This window comes from Aquarana catesbeiana, linkage group LG04 (assembly GCF_042186555.1).
Source record: "Aquarana catesbeiana isolate 2022-GZ linkage group LG04, ASM4218655v1, whole genome shotgun sequence".
NCBI classification, from domain to species: Eukaryota; Metazoa; Chordata; class Amphibia; order Anura; family Ranidae; genus Aquarana; species Aquarana catesbeiana.
Window position 1 is genome coordinate 133368565 of NC_133327.1, and position 26492 is coordinate 133395056.

The window sequence follows — 26492 nt, forward strand, 5'->3', positions numbered from 1 at the left end:
CTGCAGCCCGCTCTGATCTTGGCTCACTATCCTCCGGCTCTCCTTTGCTTCATCCATCCATCCTTGTCTGACAGAGTCTTCTGGTACTTCCCTAGCGAGCAGGGTGAACCCGGGGGTCGTAACCTGGGGTCTGCACGCAGCTAAGCCCAAACCCTTGTGAGGGTGTCCCTGGCAGAATACCGTTTGGCCCTTAGACTCCCGTTTGGCTCGGGTCCCGTAAAGCCATTGATGCTTTCCAAAAACTCAAGGCAGCCTTCCTCTCTGTCCCAATTCTCCTACATCCGGACATTATGAAACCCTTTTCTATAGAGGTTGATGCCTCTTCAGTAGGAGTCAGTGCCGTCCTACTCCAAGCTCAGAAGGGCAAGTCTCAGCCTTGTGGATTCTTTTCCAAGAAGTTTTCTGATGCAGAAAAGAACTATACCATTGGGGACTGTGAACTACTGGCTATTAAACTAGCTCTTCAAGAATGGCACCATCTTCTAGAGGGTTCTCCCCATTGTATTACTATCTATGCTGATCATAAAAATCTGCAGTTATTACAATCCGCGAAATGCTTGAACCCACGTCAAGCTCGGTGGGCCCTCTTTTTTGCCCGCTTCAACTTCAACATTACCTTTAATCCAGGTGCCAAAAACCTTCGAGCCGCTGCCTTGTCCAGGTCGTTTGATGTCAAAGATTCTGAGAATCACCTAGATCCTGGTCCCATCATCCCTCCGCATCATATTCTAGCCACTACTCAGCTCCGGTGTACACAGCCTCCTCCACTTTTGTAGTTCCCGCACTTCGTCCCAAACTCCTTGCCTGGGCACATGACTCTACGTTCTCTGGACATCCTGGTATACCTCATACTTGTGACCTTCTTCAGCGTCATTACTGGTGGCCCTCTCTTCGTAAGGATGTCAAAGAGTACATTCAAGCTTGTACGGTTTGTGTACTATCCAAGTCTTCCACATCCGCCCCAGCTGGGTTGCTTCTGCCCTTACCAGTTCCCGATATACCTTGGCGTTGTATTTCCATGGATTTTATCTCGGATCTGCCCCCTTCAACAGGTTCTACAGTCATCTGGGTAGTGGTGGATCGGTTCTCCAAAATGTGTCACCTGATTCCTCTCCCAGGCCTACCTTCTGCTACCAGTCTTGCCACGACTTTCATTAAGGAGATCTTTCGTCTTCATGTGATGCCTTCACATATCGTCTCTGACAGAAGAGTTCAATTTACTGCTCGGTTTTGGAGAGCCTTGGCCAGCTCCTTTGGGATTAAATTGGATTTTTCATCTGCCTTTCATCCCCAGTCCAATGGGCAAACGGAACGTGTCAATCAAAATTTAGAACGTTTTCTATGTGCCTTCATCTCAGCCCATCAAGATGACTGGGTGGACCTTTTGCCCTGGGCAGAGTTTGCCTTAAACCATCACTCCAATGCCAGTTCTGGAAAATCTCCCTTCTTCACGGTTTACGGACATCATCCATCTGTTCCCTTTCCTGTTCCCATTTCTCCTCTTGTACCAGCAGCAGCTGAGACCCAAAGGTTCTTCAACTCAATCTGGAAAGAAGTCTCTGGGAATCTTCATCTAGCTGCTTCCAGGCATAAAACGGTAGCAGATCGTCATCGCCGTCCGGCTCCTAAGTTCCTGCCTGGAGATAGAGTTTGGCTCTCTACGAAGCACATCTGACTTTGGGTGCCCTCAATGAAATTTGCCCCTCGCTTCATTGGTCCATTTCCTATTCTCCGTCAAATCAATACAGTTGCTTTCAAGCTCCGTCTGCCCTCTCATCTCAGGATACCCAATGCCTTCCATGTCTCCCTGCTCAGGCCACTGGTCCTCAATCGATTCTCTCGCCCTTCTTCTCACCCGCTCCTGTGGCTGATACCATGGATCAGTATGAGATTAAAGAAATATTGGACTCCAAATACTCCCGAGGGAAGCTGCTCTATCTGATTGATTGGAAGGGCTATGGTCTGGAGGAGAGGTCCTGGGTTCCTGCCACCAATGTCTCAGCCCCACGCTTGGTGACCAGATTCCATCGGAAATTTCCCTCCAAGCCAGCCCCCAGACGTGTGGGGGGACATCGTAAGAGGGGGGTACTGTCACAGATCAGCTGCGGAGCTGATCTGTGTCTTACCTTTACTGCTGTAGGTCGGCTGGCACCTGTTGTTCGACTAGCTTGTGTTCAGCTCTGCTGCACTCTGCAGCTATGGGTGTCGCCGGCCTCACCTGTTGCTTAATATATAATTCCTTCCTGCTACTTCCTGTCCAGCCCCTCTCTATTTAAATCCCTCTCAGACCACTTTCTGGTTGCTTGAGCAACACTTGTTTCTGAGCTCCCTGCTTGTAACCTGCTTTAACCTGACCTCTCATGAACTGATCTCTTGTGTACCGACTCGGCTTGTTCTGATTGCGTTGTCTGCAGCCCGCTCTGATCTTGGCTCACTATCCTCCGGCTCTCCTTTGCTTCATCCATCCATCCTTGTCTGACAGAGTCTTCTGGTACTTCCCTAGCGAGCAGGGTGAACCCGGGGGTCGTAACCTGGGGTCTGCACGCAGCTAAGCCCAAACCCTTGTGAGGGTGTCCCTGGCAGAATACCGTTTGGCCCTTAGACTCCACACACTGGGGGATCCCGTGTCACCTGCTCGCCTGTGGGCTCACTGTAAGTAGTACCGTAACAGTTTGCTCAAGCCATGAGCTCCTCTGAGAGTCGGCCATGGATCAAAAGCAACATCTAGTTCAGAGACTTAACTCCCAGCAAGCAAATCAAGAGCAAATAATGTTGGTTCTACAGGATTTTGCCTCCCGTCTGGATCGTCTGCAATTCGCTACAACTTCAGCTCCTCCCGTTCCTGCTTCTGCTTCAGCTGCTCCCGTGTTACCTTCTACACCTGGCTATCCCTGCTTGCATCTGCAGCCACCAGCTTTTTTTTCTGGCGACTCTAAGGCTTGTCGGGGCTTCATTAATCAGTGTTCCACCCACTTTGAACTTTCCAGCCATCATTTTCCAACGAATCGCACCAAAGTCGCATATATCATCTCTCTCCTTGCCGGTGATGCTCTAGCTTGGGCCTCCCCACTCCGGGAATCACACGATTCTATCACCTCCGACCTCCAGTCCTTTTTGGATGCATTCTGGAAAACTTTTGATGAGCCCACCAGAGTGTCTTCTGCTGCTGGGGCCCTCCTTCGTCATCGTCAGCAAGGAATGACAGTCGGACAATACGCAGTTCAATTCTGTATGGTGGCCGCTGAACTCAAATGGAATAATGAGGCCCTTACTGCTACCTTCTGGCAAGACCTATCTGAGCGTGTAAAGGATGAACTCGCTGGACGCACCATTCCTACCACATTGGATGATTTAATTGTATTGAGCATTCAAATAGACATTCACTTTCAGGAGCGGGCCCTGGAGAAATCCAGATCCAGTCATCCCCCTGCTGGCCGTCCAGCACAGGTAGTCCAAAGACCTGTGGAATCCTCTCTGTCTTCAACCTCTCACACGTTGGAAGAACCTATGCAGCTTGGGCGAACTCGCCTCACTTCAGAGGAACGTGCCCGGCACATGGGATTGGGCTTGTGCCTTAATTGTGGTGATAAAAGACATATTTTGAACTCCTGTCCAGTCCACCCGGGACTCCAGGGTCTAGGTCACTCGGAGGGAGGTGATCTAGACCGATCCTTTAATTTTGTCTGCTTCGCTCGTTTCACCCTTCCCGTGGCTATCCACTGGGCTCTAAATGCCTATCAACTCTCTGCATACGTGGACTCTGGAGCTGCCGGGAATTTAATTGAATAATCTTTGGCTTCTGAGTTAGGCATTGCCTTTGTTGGCTTGGCTATACCCCTCTCCGTGACCGCAGTAGATGTCTCCTTCTTGCCAATGAGCCCCATCCGGTTTAAAACCCCCCCTATTGTGTTACGCATTGGGGTTTTGCATGAGGAGGAAATCTCTTTCCTAATTCTGCCTAAGTCCTCCAGTCCCATCATCCTGGGCCTTCCATGGTTGCAGAAACCACATCTTGACTGGAACTCTGGACAAGTATTGGCTTGGGGTCCTCAGTGTCAGCAACAATGTATTTCCAAGGTAGTGCCACCGTTTTCCATTCCTCTGGCTGAGACCTCAACAACTCCCATGTTGCCTTCCCAATATCATTCCTTCCGAGAAGTTTACTGCAAAAAGTCCGCTGATCGCCTTCCTTCTCACGGAGACTACGACTACCCCATTGATCTTTCACCAGGGACCTCTCCTCCCGGAGGCAGAGTCTACCCTCTATCTATCCCAGAGGCACAAGCCATGTCTGAATACATTCAGGAAAACCTGCAAAAGGGTTTCATCAGGAAATCCAACTCACCTGCTGGAGCCGGATTTTTCTTTGTAGGGAAAAAAGATGGTTCTCTCTGTCCATGCATCGACTACAGGGGTCTTAACGCCATCACTGTGAAGAACCAATACCCTCTTCCTTTAATTTTGGAACTCGGACTGACTGCGAGGTTCTCATGTTTTTACCAAATTGGATCTTAGAGGGGCCTACAATTTAATAAGAATCCGGGAAGGAGACGACATTATGAATCTTGTGATGCCCTTTGGCTTATGCAATGCCCCAGCTGTCTTCCAAAATTTGGTTAATGAGATCTTCCGCGACCTTCTGTATGTCTGTGTTATTGTATATCTGGATGATATTCTTATTTTCTCACCAGACTTACCTACCCATCGTCTCCATGTGAAAGCTGTGCTACAGCCTCTACGGGACAATTGTCTATATGCAAAATTGGAGAAATGTCTATTTGAACAAACACAAGTTCTATTTCTGGGCTACATAATCTCATCACAGGGCCTTCTCATCGATCCAGCCAAACTTCGGGCCATCTCTGAGTGGCCCCAGCCCTCTGGTCTTAAAGCCACCCAACGCTTTTTGGGCTTCACCAATTACTATCGTCAATTCATTCGGAACTACTCCACCTTGGTGGCCCCTATATACATCTCTCACCCACAAGGGTGTCAATGCCCGGCTCGGGTCCCCTAAAGCCATTGATGCTTTCCAAAAACTCAAGGCAGCCTTCCTCTCTGTCCCAATTCTCCTACGTCCGGACATTATGAAACCCTTTTCTATAGAGGTTGATGCCTCTTCAGTAGGAGTCAGTGCCGTCCTACTCCAAGCTCAGAAGGGCAAGTCTCAGCCTTGTGGATTCTTTTCCAAGAAGTTTTCTGATGCAGAAAAGAACTATACCATTGGGGACTGTGAACTACTGGCTATTAAACTAGCTCTTCAAGAATGGCACCATCTTCTAGAGGGTTCTCCCCATTGTATTACTATCTATGCTGATCATAAAAATCTGCAGTTATTACAATCCGCAAAATGCTTGAACCCACGTCAAGCTCGGTGGGCCCTCTTTTTTGCCCGCTTCAACTTCAACATTACCTTTAATCCAGGTGCCAAAAACCTTCGAGCCGCTGCCTTGTCCAGGTCGTTTGATGTCAAAGATTCTGAGAATCACCTAGATCCTGGTCCCATCATCCCTCCGCATCATATTCTAGCCACTACTCAGCTCCGGTGTACACAGCCTCCTCCACTTTTGTAGTTCCCGCACTTCGTCCCAAACTCCTTGCCTGGGCACATGACTCTACGTTCTCTGGACATCCTGGTATACCTCATACTTGTGACCTTCTTCAGCGTCATTACTGGTGGCCCTCTCTTCGTAAGGATGTCAAAGAGTACATTCAAGCTTGTACGGTTTGTGTACTATCCAAGTCTTCCACATCCGCCCCAGCTGGGTTGCTTCTGCCCTTACCAGTTCCCGATATACCTTGGCGTTGTATTTCCATGGATTTTATCTCGGATCTGCCCCCTTCAACAGGTTCTACAGTCATCTGGGTAGTGGTGGATCGGTTCTCCAAAATGTGTCACCTGATTCCTCTCCCAGGCCTACCTTCTGCTACCAGTCTTGCCACGACTTTCATTAAGGAGATCTTTCGTCTTCATGTGATGCCTTCACATATCGTCTCTGACAGAAGAGTTCAATTTACTGCTCGGTTTTGGAGAGCCTTGGCCAGCTCCTTTGGGATTAAATTGGATTTTTCATCTGCCTTTCATCCCCAGTCCAATGGGCAAACGGAACGTGTCAATCAAAATTTAGAACGTTTTCTATGTGCCTTCATCTCAGCCCACCAAGATGACTGGGTGGACCTTTTGCCCTGGGCAGAGTTTACCTTAAACCATCACTCCAATGCCAGTTCTGGAAAATCTCCCTTCTTCACGGTTTACGGACATCATCCATCTGTTCCCTTTCCTGTTCCCATTTCTCCTCTTGTACCAGCAGCAGCTGAGACCCAAAGGTTCTTCAACTCAATCTGGAAAGAAGTCTCTGGGAATCTTCATCTAGCTGCTTCCAGGCATAAAACGGCAGCAGATCGTCATCGCCGTCCGGCTCCTAAGTTCCTGCCTGGAGATAGAGTTTGGCTCTCTACGAAGCACATCTGACTTTGGGTGCCCTCAATGAAATTTGCCCCTCGCTTCATTGGTCCATTTCCTATTCTCCGTCAAATCAATACAGTTGCTTTCAAGCTCCGTCTGCCCTCTCATCTCAGGATACCCAATGCCTTCCATGTCTCCCTGCTCAGGCCACTGGTCCTCAATCGATTCTCTCGCCCTTCTTCTCACCCGCTCCTGTGGCTGATACCATGGATCAGTATGAGATTAAAGAAATATTGGACTCCAAATACTCCCGAGGGAAGCTGCTCTATCTGATTGATTGGAAGGGCTATGGTCTGGAGGAGAGGTCATGGGTTCCTGCCACCAATGTCTCAGCCCCACGCTTGGTGACCAGATTCCATCGGAAATTTCCCTCCAAGCCAGCCCCCAGACGTGTGGGGGGACATCGTAAGAGGGGGGTACTGTCACAGATCAGCTGCGGAGCTGATCTGTGTCTTACCTTTACTGCTGTAGGTCGGCTGGCACCTGTTGTTCGACTAGCTTGTGTTCAGCTCTGCTGCACTCTGCAGCTATGGGTGTCGCTGGCCTCACCTGTTGCTTAATATATAATTCCTTCCTGCTACTTCCTGTCCAGCCCCTCTCTATTTAAATCCCTCTCAGACCACTTTCTGGTTGCTTGAGCAACACTTGTTTCTGAGCTCCCTGCTTGTAACCTGCTTTAACCTGACCTCTCTTGAACTGATCTCTTGTGTACCGACTCGGCTTGTTCTGATTACGTTGTCTGCAGCCCGCCCTGACCTTGGCTCGCTACCCGGCTCTCCTATGCTTCATCCATCCATCCATCCTTGTCTGACAGAGTCTTCTGGTACTTCCCTAGCAAGCAGGGCGAACCCGGGGGTCGTGACCTGGGGTCAGCACGCAGCTAAGCCCAAACCCTCGTGAGGGGGTCCCTGGCAGAATACCGACTGGCCCTTAGACTCCACGCCCTGGGGGATCCCCTGTGGGCTCACTGTAAGTAGTACCCTGACAAGAACAGTGGTCCTTGCCTACAGCATTCTGGCAGAGCACAGGCTTTTGAACCCTAGCTGTGTCTGCTTTCTAGAGAAAATGAACTGTAGGATTATGCAGACCTTTTGTTTGAGGCAGCATTCAAGTTCTGAACTAAAAGTTAAACTAGGCTTAATGATTTACTTTAGGAATTAGGTTAAGAGTTAGGACTTCATTAGAGCTAGGTTAAAGTGGAACTAAACTTACCTTCACTTCAGTGGTGCCATCCCTCGCCAGTGCTGGCAAATTCGGCTGTGTGCTGGTTTTCGGCCATGTACATTGGCCAGCGTGGGATGACATCACTCCTGCGCATGCACAGGAGCCAGTCATCATGGCACACAGACCTGGCTTGCAGTGTAAGCTGAGCTGCGCATGAGCAGCTCAGTTTACATACAGGAGAAGACAGCGAGCAGGCAGGTAGGTGCATCTTATTGCAGAATAGACATTGCATGTCTCTTCTACAACAAAGAGCCTGCTTGCTCGCTATTTGTGACAGCAGAACTTTAGTTCCACATTAAAAAAGGACTTCAGAAAGAATGGTGGGAGGTAAGTGCGATGTGTTAAGGCAAAACTAAACCCTCCTATCCTTTGCAATGGAAGCTGCCATTTTAGCCTCTGTTTGATCTGCAGTTCCCATGGTCCTGCTCATGTAATCAGTTATGACACCAGCCGTTTAACACATTGATTGCCCTAGATGTTAACCCCTTCCCAGCCAGTGTCATTAGGACAGTGACAGTGTATATATTTAGCACTGATCATAGTATTAGTGTCACTGGTTCCCACAAAGTGTCAAAAGTGTCAGTTAGTTTGTCCGCCATACTATCACAGTCCTGCTATAAGTTGCTGATCGCCTCCATTACTAGTATAAAAAAATAAATAAATAAAAATTCCAGTATATATACTGTACCATAGTTTGTAGATGCTACAACTTTTGCGCAAACCAATCAATATACACTTATTGGGATTTTTTACCAAAAATATTTAGCAGAATACATACTGGCCTAAATTTATGAAGAAATTAGATTTTTTTATTGGATATGTTTTATAGCAGAAAGTAAAAAATATTGTTTTTTTTCTAAATTTGGTCTTTTTCATTTATAGCTCAAAAAATAAAAAAGCCAATGGTGATCAAATACCACCAAAAGAAAATTTGTGGGGGAAAAAATCATATAAATTAAATTTGTGTACAGCGTTGCATGACCGTGCAATTGTCAGTTAAAGTAATGCAGTGCTAAAAAGCCAAAAATGGCCTAGTCATGGAGGGGGTAAATCTTCCAGACGTCAAGTAGTAAATCAACTGGTTTAGTTCTGCTTTAAAGCCCAACTTCACCTTTTCTTCAAAAAAAAAAAATACATTGCCTATTAACATATAAAACAAAAAAGTATCTTTCACTACAGTACTCACTTTCACCCCTGGGTTGTGGCATGGGGAAATAAAGCGCACCCTATGCATGAAGCTTTGAAATAGGGATAAAACCCCTTTTTCTGTCATGCTGGGTGCAAGCACGCAATGGCTGGAGCATTATAGTAACAAACCTTGTAGGAGCCACTAGTGAGTAAAGTCCTGTTGTCCCACTTGGAGCACACACAGCCAGGCACACAGCAGTTCCTCACTCTTCCACTGGCTCTAAAGAACAGTCTAGGGGTTTATTGGTAACAATGAAGTAGGATAGGTGCAGAGAGCATGGAATACCCCAATAAATGGTAGAACTGGATAAAAAAGAACTCCTCGCCTTTCTAGCTGCACAGTACAAAAGGATATGTCCTAGAGGATCTTGAGGCTGATCGTGACTAGTACTCCTTCCAGAGTCTAACTACACACAGTCACTGTTCTTCAGCACTGGGATCTCTTACTCACATAGCCACAAGATCATCGGTCGCCTCATGCTGATATCCACCAGGCTCTTCCTAGTGAGGGAGATGTAGACTCACACCACCATAGGACAGCTGGACTCTTTCCCACCAAATTCCTCCTGGCTCTCTCCAGTGAGCTTCTCCAGACCCAGCTTGATCCCTGGACTCAAGTTTGCCAGTAGGCCCCCGAGCTAAGCTTAGCTGAGACCAAGTTGTCTTCTTAATCTTAACAGCTTCTTCTAGAAACATGTTCCATGGGAAGAGCCCCTGCACAGGGGTCTCCTTCAGCCGGACAGAACCCAGGAACTCTTCACCCTGCTGCTCAGGCCTCAGATTATTTATGGGCTCTCTCACCACCAAGTGAACACACCTCCCCAGGGTTTGTCTGGAGTTCCAAAAAAAATGTGCAGGCTGCACTCCCTGTATGATTCTAGGATCCTCTAGAACAGGGGTCTCCAAACTTTCTAAACATAGGGCCAGTTTAATGTCCTTTAGGTTTTAGGGGCGCCAGACTGTAGCCTGTGGGAGTAGAAAATACCCTGGTGTAAGTGGGAGTAAACAATGCTCTGTTCTTGATATCAGTGGGAAAAGTAGTGCCCCATCCATGGCGTCAGTAAGAGGAAAAGTTCCTCATCAATGGTGCCAGTGGGAGGAATAGTGCCCCATTGATAGTGACAATAGGGAGGAATGGTGCCCTATTTATGGTGTCAGTGGGAAGAGCACCCCCCTTCCTGAGCCATACCAGGCCGCATGCCCTCAACATGGGGGGTGGGTGCTTTGGGGCAGGGGGGTGCCCTGTGGCACCTCCACCCCAAAGCACCTTGTCCCCATGTTGATGAGGACAAGGGCCTCTTCCCGACAACCCTGGCCGTTGGTTGTCGGGGTCTGCGGGCGGAGGGCTTATCGGAATCCGGGAGCACCCTTTAATAAGGGGGCTCCCAGATCCTGGCCCCCCACCCATTCACCTGGGGAAAAAAAGTGTCAATAAAAAAACACACTGGACAGGTTTTTAAAGTAATTTATTAGGCAGCTCCGGGGGTCTTCTTCCGACTTCGGGGGTCTTCTTCTGACTTCTCGGCTCTCTGCAGCCTCTTTTCCCAGTGTCCGGTTCTTCTCACGCTCTCCGGTTCTTCTAGCGGTGGCCCGGTCTTCTCCATCGTCTTGTTCCCTCTTCTCTTCTTCCGATGTTGACACGACGCTCTCTCCCGCTGTAATGCTGTGTGCGAGGAGCGTAACATGGGGCGTGGTCACCGGGTGATGTCACACGGTGACCCGGCCCCTTATGACGTCACAGTCCTGGGGCATGATGGGACTGTGATGTCATAAGGGGCAGGGTCACCGGGTCACCTGACCACGCCCCATGCCCATATATTAGATCGTCGCACACCTCGCACACGGCATTACAGCGGGAGAGAGCGTCGTGTCAACATCGGAAGAAGAGAAGAGGGAACAAGACGATGGAGAAGACCGGGCCACCGCTAGCAAAAGAGCGGCAAAAGAGCAGAAGATAGCGGAGGAGCCTGGCAGAAGAACCGGAGAGCAGGAGGAGAACCGGGAGAAGAGGCCGGAGAGCGGGAGAAGAACCGGACACCGGGAGAAGAGGCCGGAAAGAAGAAGAGTCGGAAGAAGACCCCCGGAGCTGCCTAATAAATTACTTTAAAAACCTATCTAGTGTGTTTTTTTATTGACACTTGTTTTTCCCCAGGTGAATGGGTAGGGGTACGATACCCCATACTCATTCACATAGGGTGGGGGGCAGGGATCTGGGGGCCCCCTTATGAAAGGGGGCTCCCGGATTCCGATAAGCCCTCCGCCCGCAGACCCCGACAACTAACGGCCAGGGTTGTAAGGAAGAGGCCCTTGTCCTCATCAACATGGGGACAAGGTGCTTTGGGGTGGGGGGGCCCGCAGGGTGCCCCCCTGCCCCAAAACGCCCACCCCCCATGTTGAGGGCATGCGGCCTGGTACTGTTCGGGAGGGGGGGCGCTCGCTAATCCCCACCCCCTTTCCTGACCGGCCGGGCTGCGTGCTCGGATCTGGTATGGATTTTGGGGGGACCCCCACGCCATTTTTTCGGTGTAGGGGGTTCCCCTTAAAATCCATACCAGACCTAAGGGCCTGGTATGTTCCCAGAGGGGAACCCATGCCGGTTTTTTATTTAAAATTTGGTGTGAAGTTCCCCCTCATGATTCATACCAAACACCTGGCGGCAATGCTTGTCGCTCATCGCGAAAGGAAAAAACACATTTTTCCTTTCCTGATGAGTGAGCCAGCTCGGCGCTGGCTCCCGCGACGGGGCTCGCAGGTGTCAAATCTCGCCGATACAGAAGTTGACCAAAGGGTGGCAGTAAAGAGCTGAAAAACCACGTCGTTTGGTGAAAGTTGGATGAAAGAGTCCTGCCATGTGTATGCTTAATTAGTTTAAGGCCAAAGCCCTTTGTACAAAAATCCACGGGAAAGTTTGTACAAAGTCCTATCGTGTGTATGAGGCTTTAGATGTGATAGTTTTCTTTTTTGGGCTTTCTTTCGTTTATTATCATCTGGTGATCAGAGCAGTATGTCTGCTGTTTTATTCAAAAGAACAAGCTCCCTTGCAGATGTAGAAGTTACAGGGATGAGATAAACCATTTAACACTTACAGGGGTGCTGACAATGATCAACTTTTATTTATTTATGTAAAACCTTTAACCCAAAATGAAAGAAAAACGGAATCCAAATCTGCTAGTACATCTAAAGCCTCGTACACACAATCGGACCTTAAACAAACTTTTCCGTGGATTTCTGTCCAAAGGGCGTTGGCCGTGAACTTGTATTGCATACACATGGCAGGACTTTTTAGGCAACAAACACGAACGTAGTGACGTTTCAACGTACTGACAACACTTCAAAAGAGGACTTCAATTCTCCGACGCCACCCTTTGGTCAGCTTCTGTATTGTTGTCTGAACTTTTGCATTGGTTCTGAGCATGCGTGTTTGTACTGTGTACAAAAGTCTGATGGTTTTGTGCACACACGATCGGACTTGCCGACGTAGGACTTTTGTTGCCGCTAAGTTTGTCTGTTCGCACAGCCAACATTTGTCCGATGAAAACTGAAAAAGTTTGTCCGATGGAGCGTACACACGGTCGGATGTTGCCTTAGAACAGCTAATTTGCATGTTTGTTGTCAAAAAGTCTAATCGTGTGTATGGTCCTTAACACTCTCCTCCCCCCAGACTTCCTATTGTACTTGTTGGGCGCTGTTTTCCTTTTAATTTTTATGCTGCATTGGTCGGCATAATTTGGCGAGTAATGGCAGTGATGGCAAAATGAAGGAGAGGAGCAGCTTTCACATTGGTTCTTGTTCCCTGTATGTGAGGAGAAGAGAGGGCAGCACAGTGGTGTAGTGGTTAGCACTCTCGCCTCGCAGCAATAGGGTCAATGGTTCGAATCCCAACCACGACACTACCTGCCTGGAGTTTGCATGTTCTCCCTGTGCCTGCATGGGTTTCCTCCGGGTACTCTGGTTTCCTCCCACACTCCAAAGACATGCTGGTAGGTTTATTGGCTTCTGTCCAAAAAAAAAAAAAAATTGGCCCTGGTGTATGGGTGTGAGTTGGGGACCTTGGATTGCAGACCCCTTGGGGTGGGGACCGGTGTGGATGTGTGTGGAGCACTGCGTAGATTGATGGCGCTACAAGGGTACCTTAAATATATATATATAAAAAAAATTAAAATAAAAAAATAATATAGTGGATGGGCATCTTGATGGGATGCAATGTGCGGGGATGGGGTGCTCGCTCAGGTTGAACTGGATGGACTAGTGTCTTTATTCAACCTTACTAACTATGTAACTATGTAGATAAATTGGGACATCCTCTGAACTTTTCACTATCAAATCATGCTTTTTTAATCCAGTCAGTGCCCTTATATGTACATGTTTCCTTATTCAGGCATTGGCTTTTTGTAATGAATAATATACAGTACAGCAATGCGGTAATGATCCCTTGTAAGGGGGACTACAATTGGCTGTGTGTTGTGACAAATTGCTAGAATCCCCCCTCCCCCCACATACACACTTCTTCATGGATAGGACAGTGACCCACTCACTGCTGGTGGATAGAATATTTTGCCATATTGTGCCCAACTCTGGTCATAGGCTAGTCCCACGACATCCCCAACCTTGAGCCTTTATATTCATAAAGAAAGGAATGTCCACAGAAGAAATATATATTCACTTTACGGTTAGCTTGTAAAGATGGCCGTGACATTCAATATCACATTGACTGACATACTTCATCTGCAAAAAACACTGACAGAATTCATCGGCAAAAAACACCTTAGGCATAAGCAGACATCCTGTAGTAGTCACTCAGGCGCAGAAGGCCAGCCATCTTCCCTTACCATCGTCTCTCTCCTCTTTTTGGGAGCACTACAGTGTTGGGACCCATCTCCCTGTATACTAGATTCTGCAGCATTTCGCTTCTGTCAAACCAAGATTAACAAGCTGCTATTCTGTACTACACAATTCTCGCTCTCTCAGCTCCATACTATAGCTCTGCCCAGCCGGGCATTGTCCCTGGTGTTACTCTCCCTCTCCCAGGTGTACTAGTACCCACCTCAGAGAACACATAGCCTGGCTGAAAAGGCCTTTTGCATCCCACTCCCAGTCAACTTCAGACCATTACAAGAGTCGGGGTGACTACAGCCCGTTCTCCTGGGTGTTAAACTACCTCAACCAGGGGCTTCAGCCCTGTTATGGGCCATTGGCAGTAGCTGACTACATCCTTATGGCTTCTGGGGTGTTTGGCTCCTATGCCCCATCTCACAAGCTTTCTCCTCTCCTGGCATTTAGAAGGGCACTAACTACACTGACCCATTACTTTATTATGGGAAGGCCTTCTTTAAAAGGAACCTAATACCTACACTACCTGTACCAGACTATAATGGGAACAGAGCCACCTAGTGGCAAATAAGCTGACTGCACCTGCTAACACCCTAGTATACATATGTGCAATAAAGCACTTTACAGTTCTGTAACAAGGCCACGAGTCTGCAGAACTTACAGGTGGCAGTGTGCTCAAGGAGTGCTTCTTAAACAGGCTTGCTTGGCATTAAGTGGCCTCACGATAGGCTGTTTTGTTGGTGATACAAGATGCACAAATGTGTCAGACCAGATGCAGCCTGGAACAGGGTCCTTCCACAAACGTGTAGCAGTCTCCCGGGGTATTTTAGACCATCCCTAGGCTTATTTACCTTACCAACCACTCAGTGCCCACCATCCCTCTTTGCCAATCCCTCCACTGGCTTCCATATGCCCAGCGAATTAAATTCAGAATACTAACAATAACAAAGCCAGACATCCCAACCTGCAAAAACTAATTTCAGGGAGGTGGCAAACTAATTTCAGGGAGGTGGGCATACTACATAATCGGCGTGGCTTAACTGCTTCAGCCCCAGAAGATTTTACCCCCTTCCTGACCAGAGCACTTTTTGCGATTCGGCACTGCGTCGCTTTAACTGACACTGTCATGTGACGTTGCACCCAACAAAATTGACATCCTTTTTTCCCCACAAATAGAGCTTTCTTTTGGTGGTATTTGATCACCTTTGCGGTTTTTATTTTTTAAGCTATAAACAAAAAAAGAGCAACAATTTTGAAAAAAACGCAATATTTTTTACTTTTTGCTACAATAATAAATATCCCCCAAAAATATATAAAAAAAACGATTTTTTTCTCAGTTTAGGCTGATATGTATTCTTCTACATATTTTTGGTAAAAAAAATCCCAATAAGCGTATATTGATTGGTTTACGCAAAAGTTATAGCGTCTACAAAATAGGGGATAGTTTTATGTCATTTTTATTATTAATTTTCTTTTTTTTATTAGTAATGGCGGCGATCTGCGATTTTTATCGGGACTGCGACATTATGGCGGACACGTCGGACACTTTTGACACTATTTTGGGACCATTGTCATTTATACAGCGATCAGTGCTATAAAAATGCACTGATTACTGTGTTAAAAGTCACTGGCAGTGAAGGGGTTAACCAATAGGGGGCGATGAAGGGGTTAATTGTGTCCTAGGGAGTGATTCTAACTGTGGGGGAGTGGGCTACTTGTCACATGACAGCGATCACTGCTCCCGATGACAGGGAGCAGTAGATCCCTGTCATATCACAAGACAGAACTGGGAAATGCCTTGTTTACATAGGCACTTTCCAGTTCTGAGGCTTCGTGACACGATCGCCGGACATCGAGTCCGCTGGTCCCGTGGCACGGTCACGCTGTATGTGCCGGACGTGCGCCTGCTATCCCCAGCTCTTAAAGCGGACGTACAGGTACGCCCATTTGCCAACCGCTGCCACTGTGCCGACGTATATCGACGTGCAGCGGTCGGCAAGTGGTTAAATGGTGTGGTTTAATAGAGTCTGAGATGACTTACATAGTGCAGAATTTAGTAACCTTAAATAGGGGAATATACAGTGCGGAGTGTATGGCAGTGGGTAGTATGTGCGTGTGAGGAGGGTGGAGTGTACAGCGGTGAGTAGTATGTGCAGGATGGTGTCAGTAGGGCAGTGGACGGTGTCAGTAGTTCTTTATTTTTATTATTATTTTTTTTACAATTGTATAATTTACAATTTACTTTTTTATTTTTGGTTTTTCACAATGATTCGGGTGGGGGTAGTGGACAGTGTCAGTACTGCAGCGTGTCAGTAGTTTTTTGTTGTTATTATTTTCTCAAATTTTTACAATGTTGTTGTTTATTATTTTTTTTAAATCATTTTTTAAAATATTTTTTTCACAGTGCTTCTAGGGAAGGGGTGGAGAGTATGCGGCGGCGATGGTGTCAGTAGGGCAGTGGATGGTGTCAGTAGTTTTTATTTTTACAGATTGTTTTTTTACAATTTTTTTTTTTTTTCTTTGTCAAAGGGTTTTATGGGTCACAAATAGTGATACAACAACAGTAATACAGTAGGGGTAGCCGTCGTAGTTACACGAGAGAAGGAACATGTAAGCAAGTATTAATGTCAAATCTTGAGATATAGAAGGAATGTGCATAAGCAAAAAGCATAGGGTGAATTCAACTGTAGGATTCATATATCATCAGTGTAACAGTGAAACATTTTGTCTGTGTCCACATAATCGATACTGAAAAATACATGCAGAAGAGTCTAGTTACATAGGAAGAGGGGACGGTACCCCAGTTGAGGTTTTAATCAGTGTAGTGACTGGTAAAGTAGTGGAGGAAGAAGAAGAGTGAGAAGAAGAGTAGTAAGGATGGAGGGGATGAGAAACATGAAAAATTGGTGAGTGGATGGGTCTGTACTATATAGAGATAATCATTTCATAGGTGTAATCTCGGGCTCACACTCAGGAGGGGTGCTGGGGAGAGGAGATAGGGGGGTGCAGATGTTGAAAAGAATTTCTCTTGAGCGGTAGTGCGGTTTCTGTTTCATATGCGGTTTCATATAGGGGAAAGAAACAGTTACCAGGGTAATAGAAGGGTTTTGTCAAATTCAGGAGGTAAACAGTGTTTCACCCATGGGTGCCATACTTTTTCAAACTTGTGTATCTTATCACTTTCTTATCACTGCCAATGGCTGTCATTTTAGCATAGACCAGGGCCCTGTTCATTCTGTGTTTAGCTTCAGCCACAACCAAGGTCTGAGATTTCCAAGCCCTAGCAATAGTTTGCTTCCCCGCCGTGGACATTTTTTTTTTTTTTCTAAATTCACAATGCTTTTTGGGGGGAGGGGGTTGGGGCATTGGACAGTGTTGGTAGGGCGGGGGGGTGTCAGTAGTTTTTATTTTATATATATTTTTTATAATCTACAGTCACAGCTGACACATTGGTAAGGACCCAATTCATCTGGCGTCCAGACGTCTTTGTGTTAATTGTTATGCCCCGTACACACGGTCGGACATTGATCGGACATTCCGACAACAAAATCCATGGATTTTTTCCGACGGATGTTGGCTCAAACTTGTCTTGCATACACACGGTCACACAAAGTTGTGGGAAAATCCGATGATTCTGAACGCGGTGACGTAAAACACGTACGTCGGGACTATAAACGGGGCAGTAGCCAATAGCTTTCATCTCTTTATTTATTCTGAGCATGCATGGCACTTTGTGCGTCGGATTTGTGTACACACGATCGGAAATTCCGACAACGGATTTTGTTGTCGGAAAATTTTATAGCCTGCTCTCAAACTTTGTGTGTCGGAAAATCCGATGGAAAATGTGTGATGGAGCCCACACACGGTCCGAATTTCCGACAACAAGGTCCTATCACACATTTTCCATCGGAAAATCCGACCGTGTGTAGGAGGCATAACATGTTTTATGTTGTAATTGTCCCACATGTGTGTGAACTTTTTGGCTTGCCCAATTGTGGCCAGCTAAATTATATTTATAGCATATGATATACAAAGCAAATCAGGGCCCAGAGGCCTCCACCAGCATGAAGGAAGCAGGAGTTGTTTTTTAGAAAAAAAAAAAAAAAACTCACGTAAAAAAGCTCTAGGAACCAGATGGTCCAGAACCCGGGCCATGCCCGGCTGCTTGTAAACCTGTTATATGAGTGTACAACACACAACAGTTGAACCTGAAGTTTAGCATACTCGAGAAAAGAGTAGAAAAAGTTGACAGAAAAGAAAGAGGTTATAAAGGAGTGGGAAAGGTGAAATAATAGATCAAAAAGAAAAAGTGGGACAGGGGATGAAGAAGGACAGAAAGAGGAGGGGGGTAGGGGGTCCACGGGGTGTGCGCAAGAGGAGTCTTATATTGATAGTAATGCTGCGTCAAACCTAAAAGGGTAATGGTATGCTATCCAAGGTTGCCAAACCTTGAGAAACTTGTCATGCATATCAGAAAGGACAGTCAGTTTCTCATTAACCATGACATCATTCAGGCGATTTTTGACTGCCTCAAAGCTGAGTATGGGGGTTTTCAATGCTCTCTCAATCGTCAATCCAGTTGCAGTAAAGAGATGTTGGGCTAATTGCCGTTCCGGACGCAGTAATTCAACAATAGGCTTACCAAGGAGATCTTCATAAGGTTGGGATGCCTTTTTCATGTGCTTTAGGGCTGAATGATAGTCTCAATTTTGACTGAGATACATACACATACAACATGGGTCTTTTAAAGCTTGTTTCTAATATCTTTATGCAGGAAAAGGGACTGAGGATACAGATTCCCCAGACCCTTTCTCGGCACTGAAGATGAATGGACAGAAGACAGAGGCTCCTCTCCATTCATAAACTGAGCAGAGTAAACACACAGGTTACTCTGCTCAGTTTTCACAGGACACAGGAGCGATCTCGCTCACTGTGTCCAATTTAGAAAAGGAAGGGGGCGGTAAATGACCGGTCCTTTCCTCCGCTCGCCATCCTGACAGATCCCCACAGCTGGCGGGAGAGGAGAGGAGGAATCTTTTACCACTTCCATCAGTTCAATCCCCACAGTTACAACCTTTTGTACCACCTGCCCCACCCTATTAGATTGTAAGCTCTTCTGAGCAGGGCCCTCTTAACCCTCTTGTATTTTATTGTATTATAACTGTACTGTCTCTATTTATTTTGTAAAGCGTTGTGCTATATAAATCCAGTCTAATAATAAAAATTCCTACAATGTCCCTACCTGTCAGGGACCTTTACCTGCACTTGTCCTAACTTTCCCTAGTCATCCAGTACTCTGTCACTGCCTTGTCACTCCCCACACTGCGGGCACCTCAGACTGATTCAGCAGGGGTTATATACAGCCTTTCTGTGTACAACAGGGCTGCCCAAATCTCAGGATATCCAAATGTCTAATCAGACACTGACTCCCCCAGAATGATTGCTGGGAGCCCAGTACAGAGGACATGTCAGTCCTCAGTAAGGTTCCCTAATGCCGTGTACACACGAGCGGACTTTCGACGGACTGAACACTGAAAGACTTTTTGACAGACTTTCGACGGAGTTTCGACGGAGTTTCGACACAACGGACTTGCCTACACACGATCACACCAAAGTCCGACTGATTTGAACGTGATGACGTACGACTGGACTAGAATAAGGAAGTTCATAGCCAGTAGCCAATAGCTGCCCTTGCGTCGTTGTTTGTCCGTTGGACTGGCATACAGACAAATGGATTTTTTGACCAGACTCGAGTCCGTCGGAAAGATTTGAAACATGTTCTATTTCTAAAGTCCGTCTGATTTTTCGGCAGCAAAGGTCCAATGAAGCTCACACACGATCGAATTGTTCGGCGGATTCGTTCCGTTGGACCTTTACTGTCAAAGTCCGCTCGTGTGTACACGGCATTACTGTCAAAGGTAAGCAGCGATCACATGATCACTGTGTTTACTTCTGCAACTAATCAGGAAGTGAGTGGGTAATCTACGGATGGACCCCTCATTCTCAGTGCTGTCACCCGCTGAGCAGTATCACCCACTGATCACCCATTCAAGCGTAACTTAACCCAAAAAACAATGTACTATATTGTAGCTTACCAATCATTGGATGAGGGTGGCTGCATTATTTTTTATTTTTCAAGCTGTTATTCCTTTCATCTGGTCATCAGCCAGTAACACACCACCTGTTTTAGGGTGGCTACGCTTACTCCTCATCTGTATTCAGTGGAGAAGGTAGATGTGACCACCGCTCCCAAACCGCCCTGCCCATTGAAATGAATGGGCAGCGCTGCTGAAGCCACAACACTGGCACTTTTAACCCCTTGTTAACCCCTTCTTTGGGGTTAAAAGCACCCTGCTCCCGCCTGCAAATCAGCTCTGCAGAGCCGCTAAAACGAGCGATGCTTTACTGTGTCCGCGGGGCGGTCTAGGTGTGAAAGGGCTCTTAAGCGGCACTGTGCATGAGCCCTAAAGGTAGGTGTCCCAATACTTTTGGTAATATAGTATATTTTCTGTGTACTGTAGGTTTAGTCAAGGTCACTGTACGAGTGTGAATGAGCGCTGTGAGGTAATTTATTGTGGTAAATTGTTTTTATCACATAATGGTGGACATCACAGAAGGTGTGAAGTATTTTGGAATCCTGTATAATAATATCAAAGTGACACTTATCTGGAAGATTATCCTGGATATTCAATACTAATGCTTCATGCAGACCATTTATTCAGTTTATGATTTACATAGTATACATTTACGTGTATACTATTATACACGTACTAGCACTTTTTTTTTTAACTGTAGCGCCTTATGTTTCGAACACTCTTCCAACCAAGCATACACCCCACCTCTCCCAAATCCCATTACTTGACACCTCATTCGTTACTAATTGCTCTACAAGTGCGCATGCGTCTTGAAAAAATAAACACCGCGCCTGCGTGAAAGCAATGTTTCCTGTATCTATGGTAACCAGAGTTCGGGCAGCGAGGAAGAAAGATGCGGCTGAGGAGGTTTCTGCTCCGGTATTTTCCGCCAGGTGAGGACGGGAGGGAGGGAAGGAAAGCTTGGTTTGATAAAAGTGATTTAAAAGCTGTCTGCAGGCTGACCGATTTTGTGGTTGATCAGATGCCTGTATTAATAGAGAGAGAGTTCAGTGATCAGCGTGGAGGGCTAATGCAGAGAGAAGTCCTCTTGTTAATTGTTCTTTATTCTCATATGGAACAGACAGTCATATGTCAGCAGAATCAGCAATGGGTTCATTGTACGGTGGAGGGCAGCCATGGTGGTGGGTGATTGGCCAACCTCCAGCACAATAGGGTCATACACAGTGGGGGCTGGTGCTCAAATTTTTTTTTTTTGGGGGGGGCAAACAAACTGAAAAATTCTGAAAAAAAAAACCCCATCAATTGCAGCCTCACTGTACCATCAATCGCAGCCACTATGCCCATCAATTGCCGCCACTGTGCCCATCAAACGCAGCCACTGTGCCATATCAAATGCTCCCACTGTGCCATAAAATGCTGCCACTCTGCCCCATCATATGCAGCCTCATTGTGCCCCATCATATGCAGCCTCACGGTGCCCCATCATATGCAGCCACTGTGCCCCATCATATACAGCCTCACTGTGCAGCCTCACTGTGCCCCATCATATGCAGCCTCACTGTGAAGCCTCATGTCCAGCCTCACTGTGCCCCATCAAATGCAGCCTCACTGTTCCCCATCAAATGCAGCCTCACTGTTCCCCATCATATGCAGCCTCACTTACTTACCTTACAGGCAGCTCCGCTCGGGCCATGCGTTCCACAGAGCTGCCAACGTCACTTCCGATTTCCCTCTGGAAAAGCTGTTTGGCGCTTTGGATTGCACCGCAAAGCAGTTCAAAAGCCTGCAAATGAAGCGCCTCATCTGCAACCTCGTGATTGCATTGACGTGGCAACTCCCATAGTGCACTGTGTCCGGCGCCCGAACACAGTGCACTTTTTTTGTGACTGCTGGGGGGGGCAGCGCCCGTGTGCCCCCTATGGACAGGCCACCACTGGTCATACATGAGGTCTGATGTGGGGTTGTGGAACACACTCTGTAGAGTGTGCAGAGCTTTTCATGTGGTCTTATGCAATGTTCAAGGTGGAGTCCACCTTAATAAATGCACCCCCATTCAAAGTACAGACCACCTTAATAAATGCACCCCCATTCAAAGTACAGACCACCTTAATAAATGCACCCTCATTCAAAGTAGAATCCACCTTAATAAATGCAACACCATTCAAAGTAGAGTCCACCTTAATAAATGCACCCCCATTCAAGGTAGAGTCCACCTTTATAAATGCACCCCAATTCAAAGTAGAGTCCACCTTAATAAATGCACCCCCCATTGAAGGTAGAATCCACCTTAATAAATGCACCCCATTCAAGGTAGAATCCACCCCCATTCAAGGTAGAATCCACCTTAATAAATGCACCCCCATTCAAGGTAGAGTCCACCGTAATAAATGCACCCCAATTCAAAGTAGAGTCCACCTTAATAAATGCACCCCCATTGAAGGTAGAATCCACCTTAATAAATGCACCCCCATTCAAGGTAAAATCCACCCCCATTCAAGGTAGAATCCACCTTAATAAATGCACCCCCATTCATTGTAGAGTCCACCGTAATAAATGCACCCCCATTCAAGGTAGAGTCCACCATAATAAATGCACCCCCATTCAAGGTAGAATCCACCATAATAAATGCACCCCCATTCATTGTAGAGTCCACCGTAATAAATGCACCCCCATTCAAGGTAGAGTCCACCATAATAAATGCACCCCCATTCAAGGTAGAATCCACCGTAATAAATGCACCCCCATTCATTGTAGAGTCCACCGTAATAAATAAATGCACCTCCATTCAATGTAGAGTCCACCGTAATAAATGCACCCCCATTCAAGGTAGAATCCACCTTAATAAATGCACCCCCATTCAATGTAGAGTCCACCGTAATAAATGCACCCCCATTCAAGGTAGAATCCACCTTAATAAATGCACCCCCATTCATTGTAGAGTCCTCCGTAATAAATGCACCCCAATTCAAAGTAGAGTCCACCTTAATAAATGCACCCCCATTGAAGGTAGAATCCACCTTAATAAATGCACCCCTATTCAAGGTAGAATCCACCCCCATTCAAGGTAGAATCCACCTTAATAAATGCACCCCCGTTCATTATAGAGTCCTCCGTAATAAATGCACCCCCATTCAAGGTAGAGTCCACCATAATAAATGCACCCCCATTCAAGGTAGAATCCACCTTAATAAATGCACCCCCATTCATTATAGAGTCCTCCGTAATAAATGCACCCCCATTCAAGGTAGAATCCACCGTAATAAATGCACCCCCATTCAAGGTAGAGTCCACCATAATAAATGCACCCCCATTCATTGTAGAGTCCTCCGTAATAAATGCACCCCAATTCAAAGTAGAGTCCACCTTAATAAATGCACCCCCATTCAAGGTAGAGTCCACCGTAATAAATGCACCCCCATTCAAGGTAGAATCCACCTTAATAAATGCACCCCCATTCATTGTATAGTCCACCGTAATAAATGCACCCCCATTCAAGGTAGAGTCCACCATAATAAATGCACCCCCATTCAAGGTAGAATCCACCGTAATAAATGCACCCCCATTCATTGTAGAGTCCACCGTAATAAATGCACCCCCATTCAAGGTAGAATCCACCTTAATAAATGCACCCCCATTCAAAGTAGAGTCCTCCTTAATAAATGCACCTCCATTCAAAGTAGAGTCCACCTTAATAAATACACCCTCATTCAGGGTAGAGTCCACCTTAATAAATGCACCCCCATTCAAGGTAGAATCCACCTTAATAAATGCACCCCCATTCAAAGTAGAATCCACCTTAATAAATGCACCTCTATTCAAGGTAGAATCCACCTTAATAAATGCACCTCTATTCAAGGTAGAATCCACCTTAATAAATGCACCCCCATTCAAGGTAGAATCCACCTTAATAAATGCACCTCCATTCAAAGTAGAGTCCACCTTAATAAATGCACCTCCATTCAAGGTAGAGTCCACCGTAATAAATGCACCCGCAATAATAAAATAAAACTTGTGCATGTGTTAGATCTTTGCATGAAAGTCTGCAGAGCATTGCAAACCGTGATCAGTGGGGATGATTTACTATATGCAAACAGATTGTGCATTTGGAAGTGCAGTTGCTCCAGAGTTTAGTGAATGAGGCTTCACTTTGTAAAGAATACCCAAAGGAAAGGAAAAAAAACAGAATTTTTGCCTGCACATGATTGGATGATGAAAATCATCAGAGCTTTCCCTCATTTACAAAGTTCTGGAGCAATTGCACTTGCAGAGTGCACAGTCTATTTGCCTTTAGTAAATCAACACCACAGCATGTCACTTTTGCATTAAAATCCTGCCCGTTTGCCATTTTTTTTCTTGCTTAAAGTGTTACTAAACCCACAACAGTAAAAGCAGTCTGTATATGCAGTAAAGCACGCTTGTTATACTCACTGTGGAACCTAAGGGGTTAATCATCTGAATTGTGTACAAAGGCTGTTTGATCCTGTATTCTCTGATTCTCCCCTTCCACTGTCCCCAATATATTTCCTGATAATACAGAGCCTTGGAGTCACTCTGCACATCCTCAGATTGGTGTGTATTGCTAGAGAGTTTTTTTTTCTTGGGAGAGTGCATGTGATCAGCACATGGCCAATCAGCACTGTCCAGATAGCGGGTCAGGGGTTCTGCATCCTGATAGGAAAGTCAGTGCAGAATTAAAACTCCTCCTACAAGCTTTAACCAGGCACTGATTGAAGTCACAGAACTGCTATATACTGCTGATGAGAAAAGGTATTTAGCAGTTTATAGTTACTAAAATATTTGCATTTCCATGTTCTGGGTACTGTGGGAGATATAGTGAATGCAGGGTCCACTTTAAGCATTGTTGTATCTCTTTTGGGGACTTTTGAGTATATTTTGACACCTTTTCTGCATGTTTGAGCCTTTTGGAGATGCATGAAATTTTTATCTATTTTTAGATTCTTGGCTTAATTGTTCAGTCTATTTTTAGACACTGGACTCAACAGTTTGATCTATTTTTAGATCTTGGGCTCAACTGTTCCACTTATTTTTAAGGCTGGGTTTACATCTAATACTGATGCGGCTCAGAGCAGGGGTCCAGTGTGTCCCTGTTCTCCGTTTCAGAGACAGACCAGGCCCAATTTTTGCCTGAATTCTGACCTGAAACAGAGCCAAAGACGAACAGGACCTCTGTGCAATGCGCTCCGTGGCTGCCCCGGAGATGTGTGAACTGGCTCCATTCAGAGCCGGTCACAATCTCCTATCATGCAAATTGGAAGTGGGAAACCCTGCATCCAATTTGCATTAGTGTGAACCCAGCCTAAATCCTGGGCCCAACGGTTCGCTTTACACAATATTAGCAAAAGTATTGGGATGCCTACCTTTACACGTACATGAACTTTAATGGCATCCCAGTCTTAGTCTGTAGGGTTCAATATTCAGTTGGCCCACCTTTTGCAGCTATAACAGCTTCAAGTCTTTTGAGAAGGCTGTCCACAAGGTTTAGGAATGTGTCTATGGGAATGTTTGACCATTCTTCTAGAAGGCACTGATGTTGGACGAGAAGGCCTGGCTCGCAGTCTCTGCTCTAATTCATCCCAAAGGTGTTTTATTGGGTAGAGGTCAGGACTCTGTGCAGGCCAGTCAAGTTCCTCCACCCCAAACTTGCTCATCCATATCTTTATGGACCTTGTTTGTGCACTGGTGCGCAGGTATGTTGGAACAGGAAGGGGCCATCCCCAAACTGTTCCCTCAAAGTTGGGAGCGTGAAATTGTCCAAAATGTCTTGGTATGCTGACGCCTTAAGAGTTCCTTTTACTGGAACTAAGGGGCCAAGCCCAACCCCTCCACCAAATGATTTGGACCAGTGCATAAAGCAAGGTCCATAAAGACATGGATGAGCGAGTTTGGGGTGGAGGAACTTGACTGGCCTGCACAGAGCCCTGACCTCAACCCGATAGAACACCTTTGGGATAAATTAGAGCAGAGACTTCGAGCTATGCCTTCTCATCCAACATCAGTGCCTGACCTCACAAATGTGCTTCTGGAAGAATGGTCAAACATTCTCATAGACACACTCCTAAAGCTTGTGGACAGCCTTCCCAGAAGAGTTGAAGCTGTTATAGCTGCAAAGGATGGAACAACTCAATATTGAACCCTATGGACTAAGACTGGGATGCCATTAATGTTCATGTGCATGTAAAGGCAGGTGTCGTGCAACTTTGGATATCAAGTCACATGACAAGTTGTTCCCCATGTTTTCCTATGATAACCATTCATATATGTGCGACTAGGTGCAGCAACTTCAGAGTAGTTCATGCACTACTTTCTTCCAACTTTCATGCAACTTGAGGGCCATAGACTTCAATGTTAACCTTCAAAAGTTGCATGAAAGTTGTACCTGAATGTTATACAATGCAACAGTTGGGCAACAATTGTCCATTATCACTGGTCAAAGACAAAGTTATATCCAAGTTGCACCCATCCAAAGTTGCGTCAAAGTTGCACTCCGAAGTTGGCGCAACTTTGGAGTCATACAAGTGTGAATGGAGCCTGACTGTTTAATCTATTATTAATTCTTATGAAAGCCTGAAAAATCCAAGCACTTGCTATAAAACCTGCTTTTCCTGAATCTGGAAGTGAGGCTTCCAAAACCAGCAGTGGCCTTTTAACCCCCTTTTTACATTACTTTC

General features: G+C 46.2%; 1 protein-coding gene across 1 annotated transcript in view; it reads left to right on the top strand.

The window, feature by feature from the left end:
- The first annotated feature begins 20617 nt into the window (after positions 1-20617).
- Positions 20618-26492, top strand: part of DAW1 (dynein assembly factor with WD repeats 1) — a 106298-nt gene continuing 100423 nt past the window's right edge. Inside the window, exon 1 of the mRNA XM_073629064.1 lies at positions 20618-20735. Within this exon, the coding sequence (XP_073485165.1) occupies positions 20696-20735 (40 nt within the window). The 5' untranslated portion in view covers positions 20618-20695. The remainder of the gene's footprint in view (positions 20736-26492) is intronic.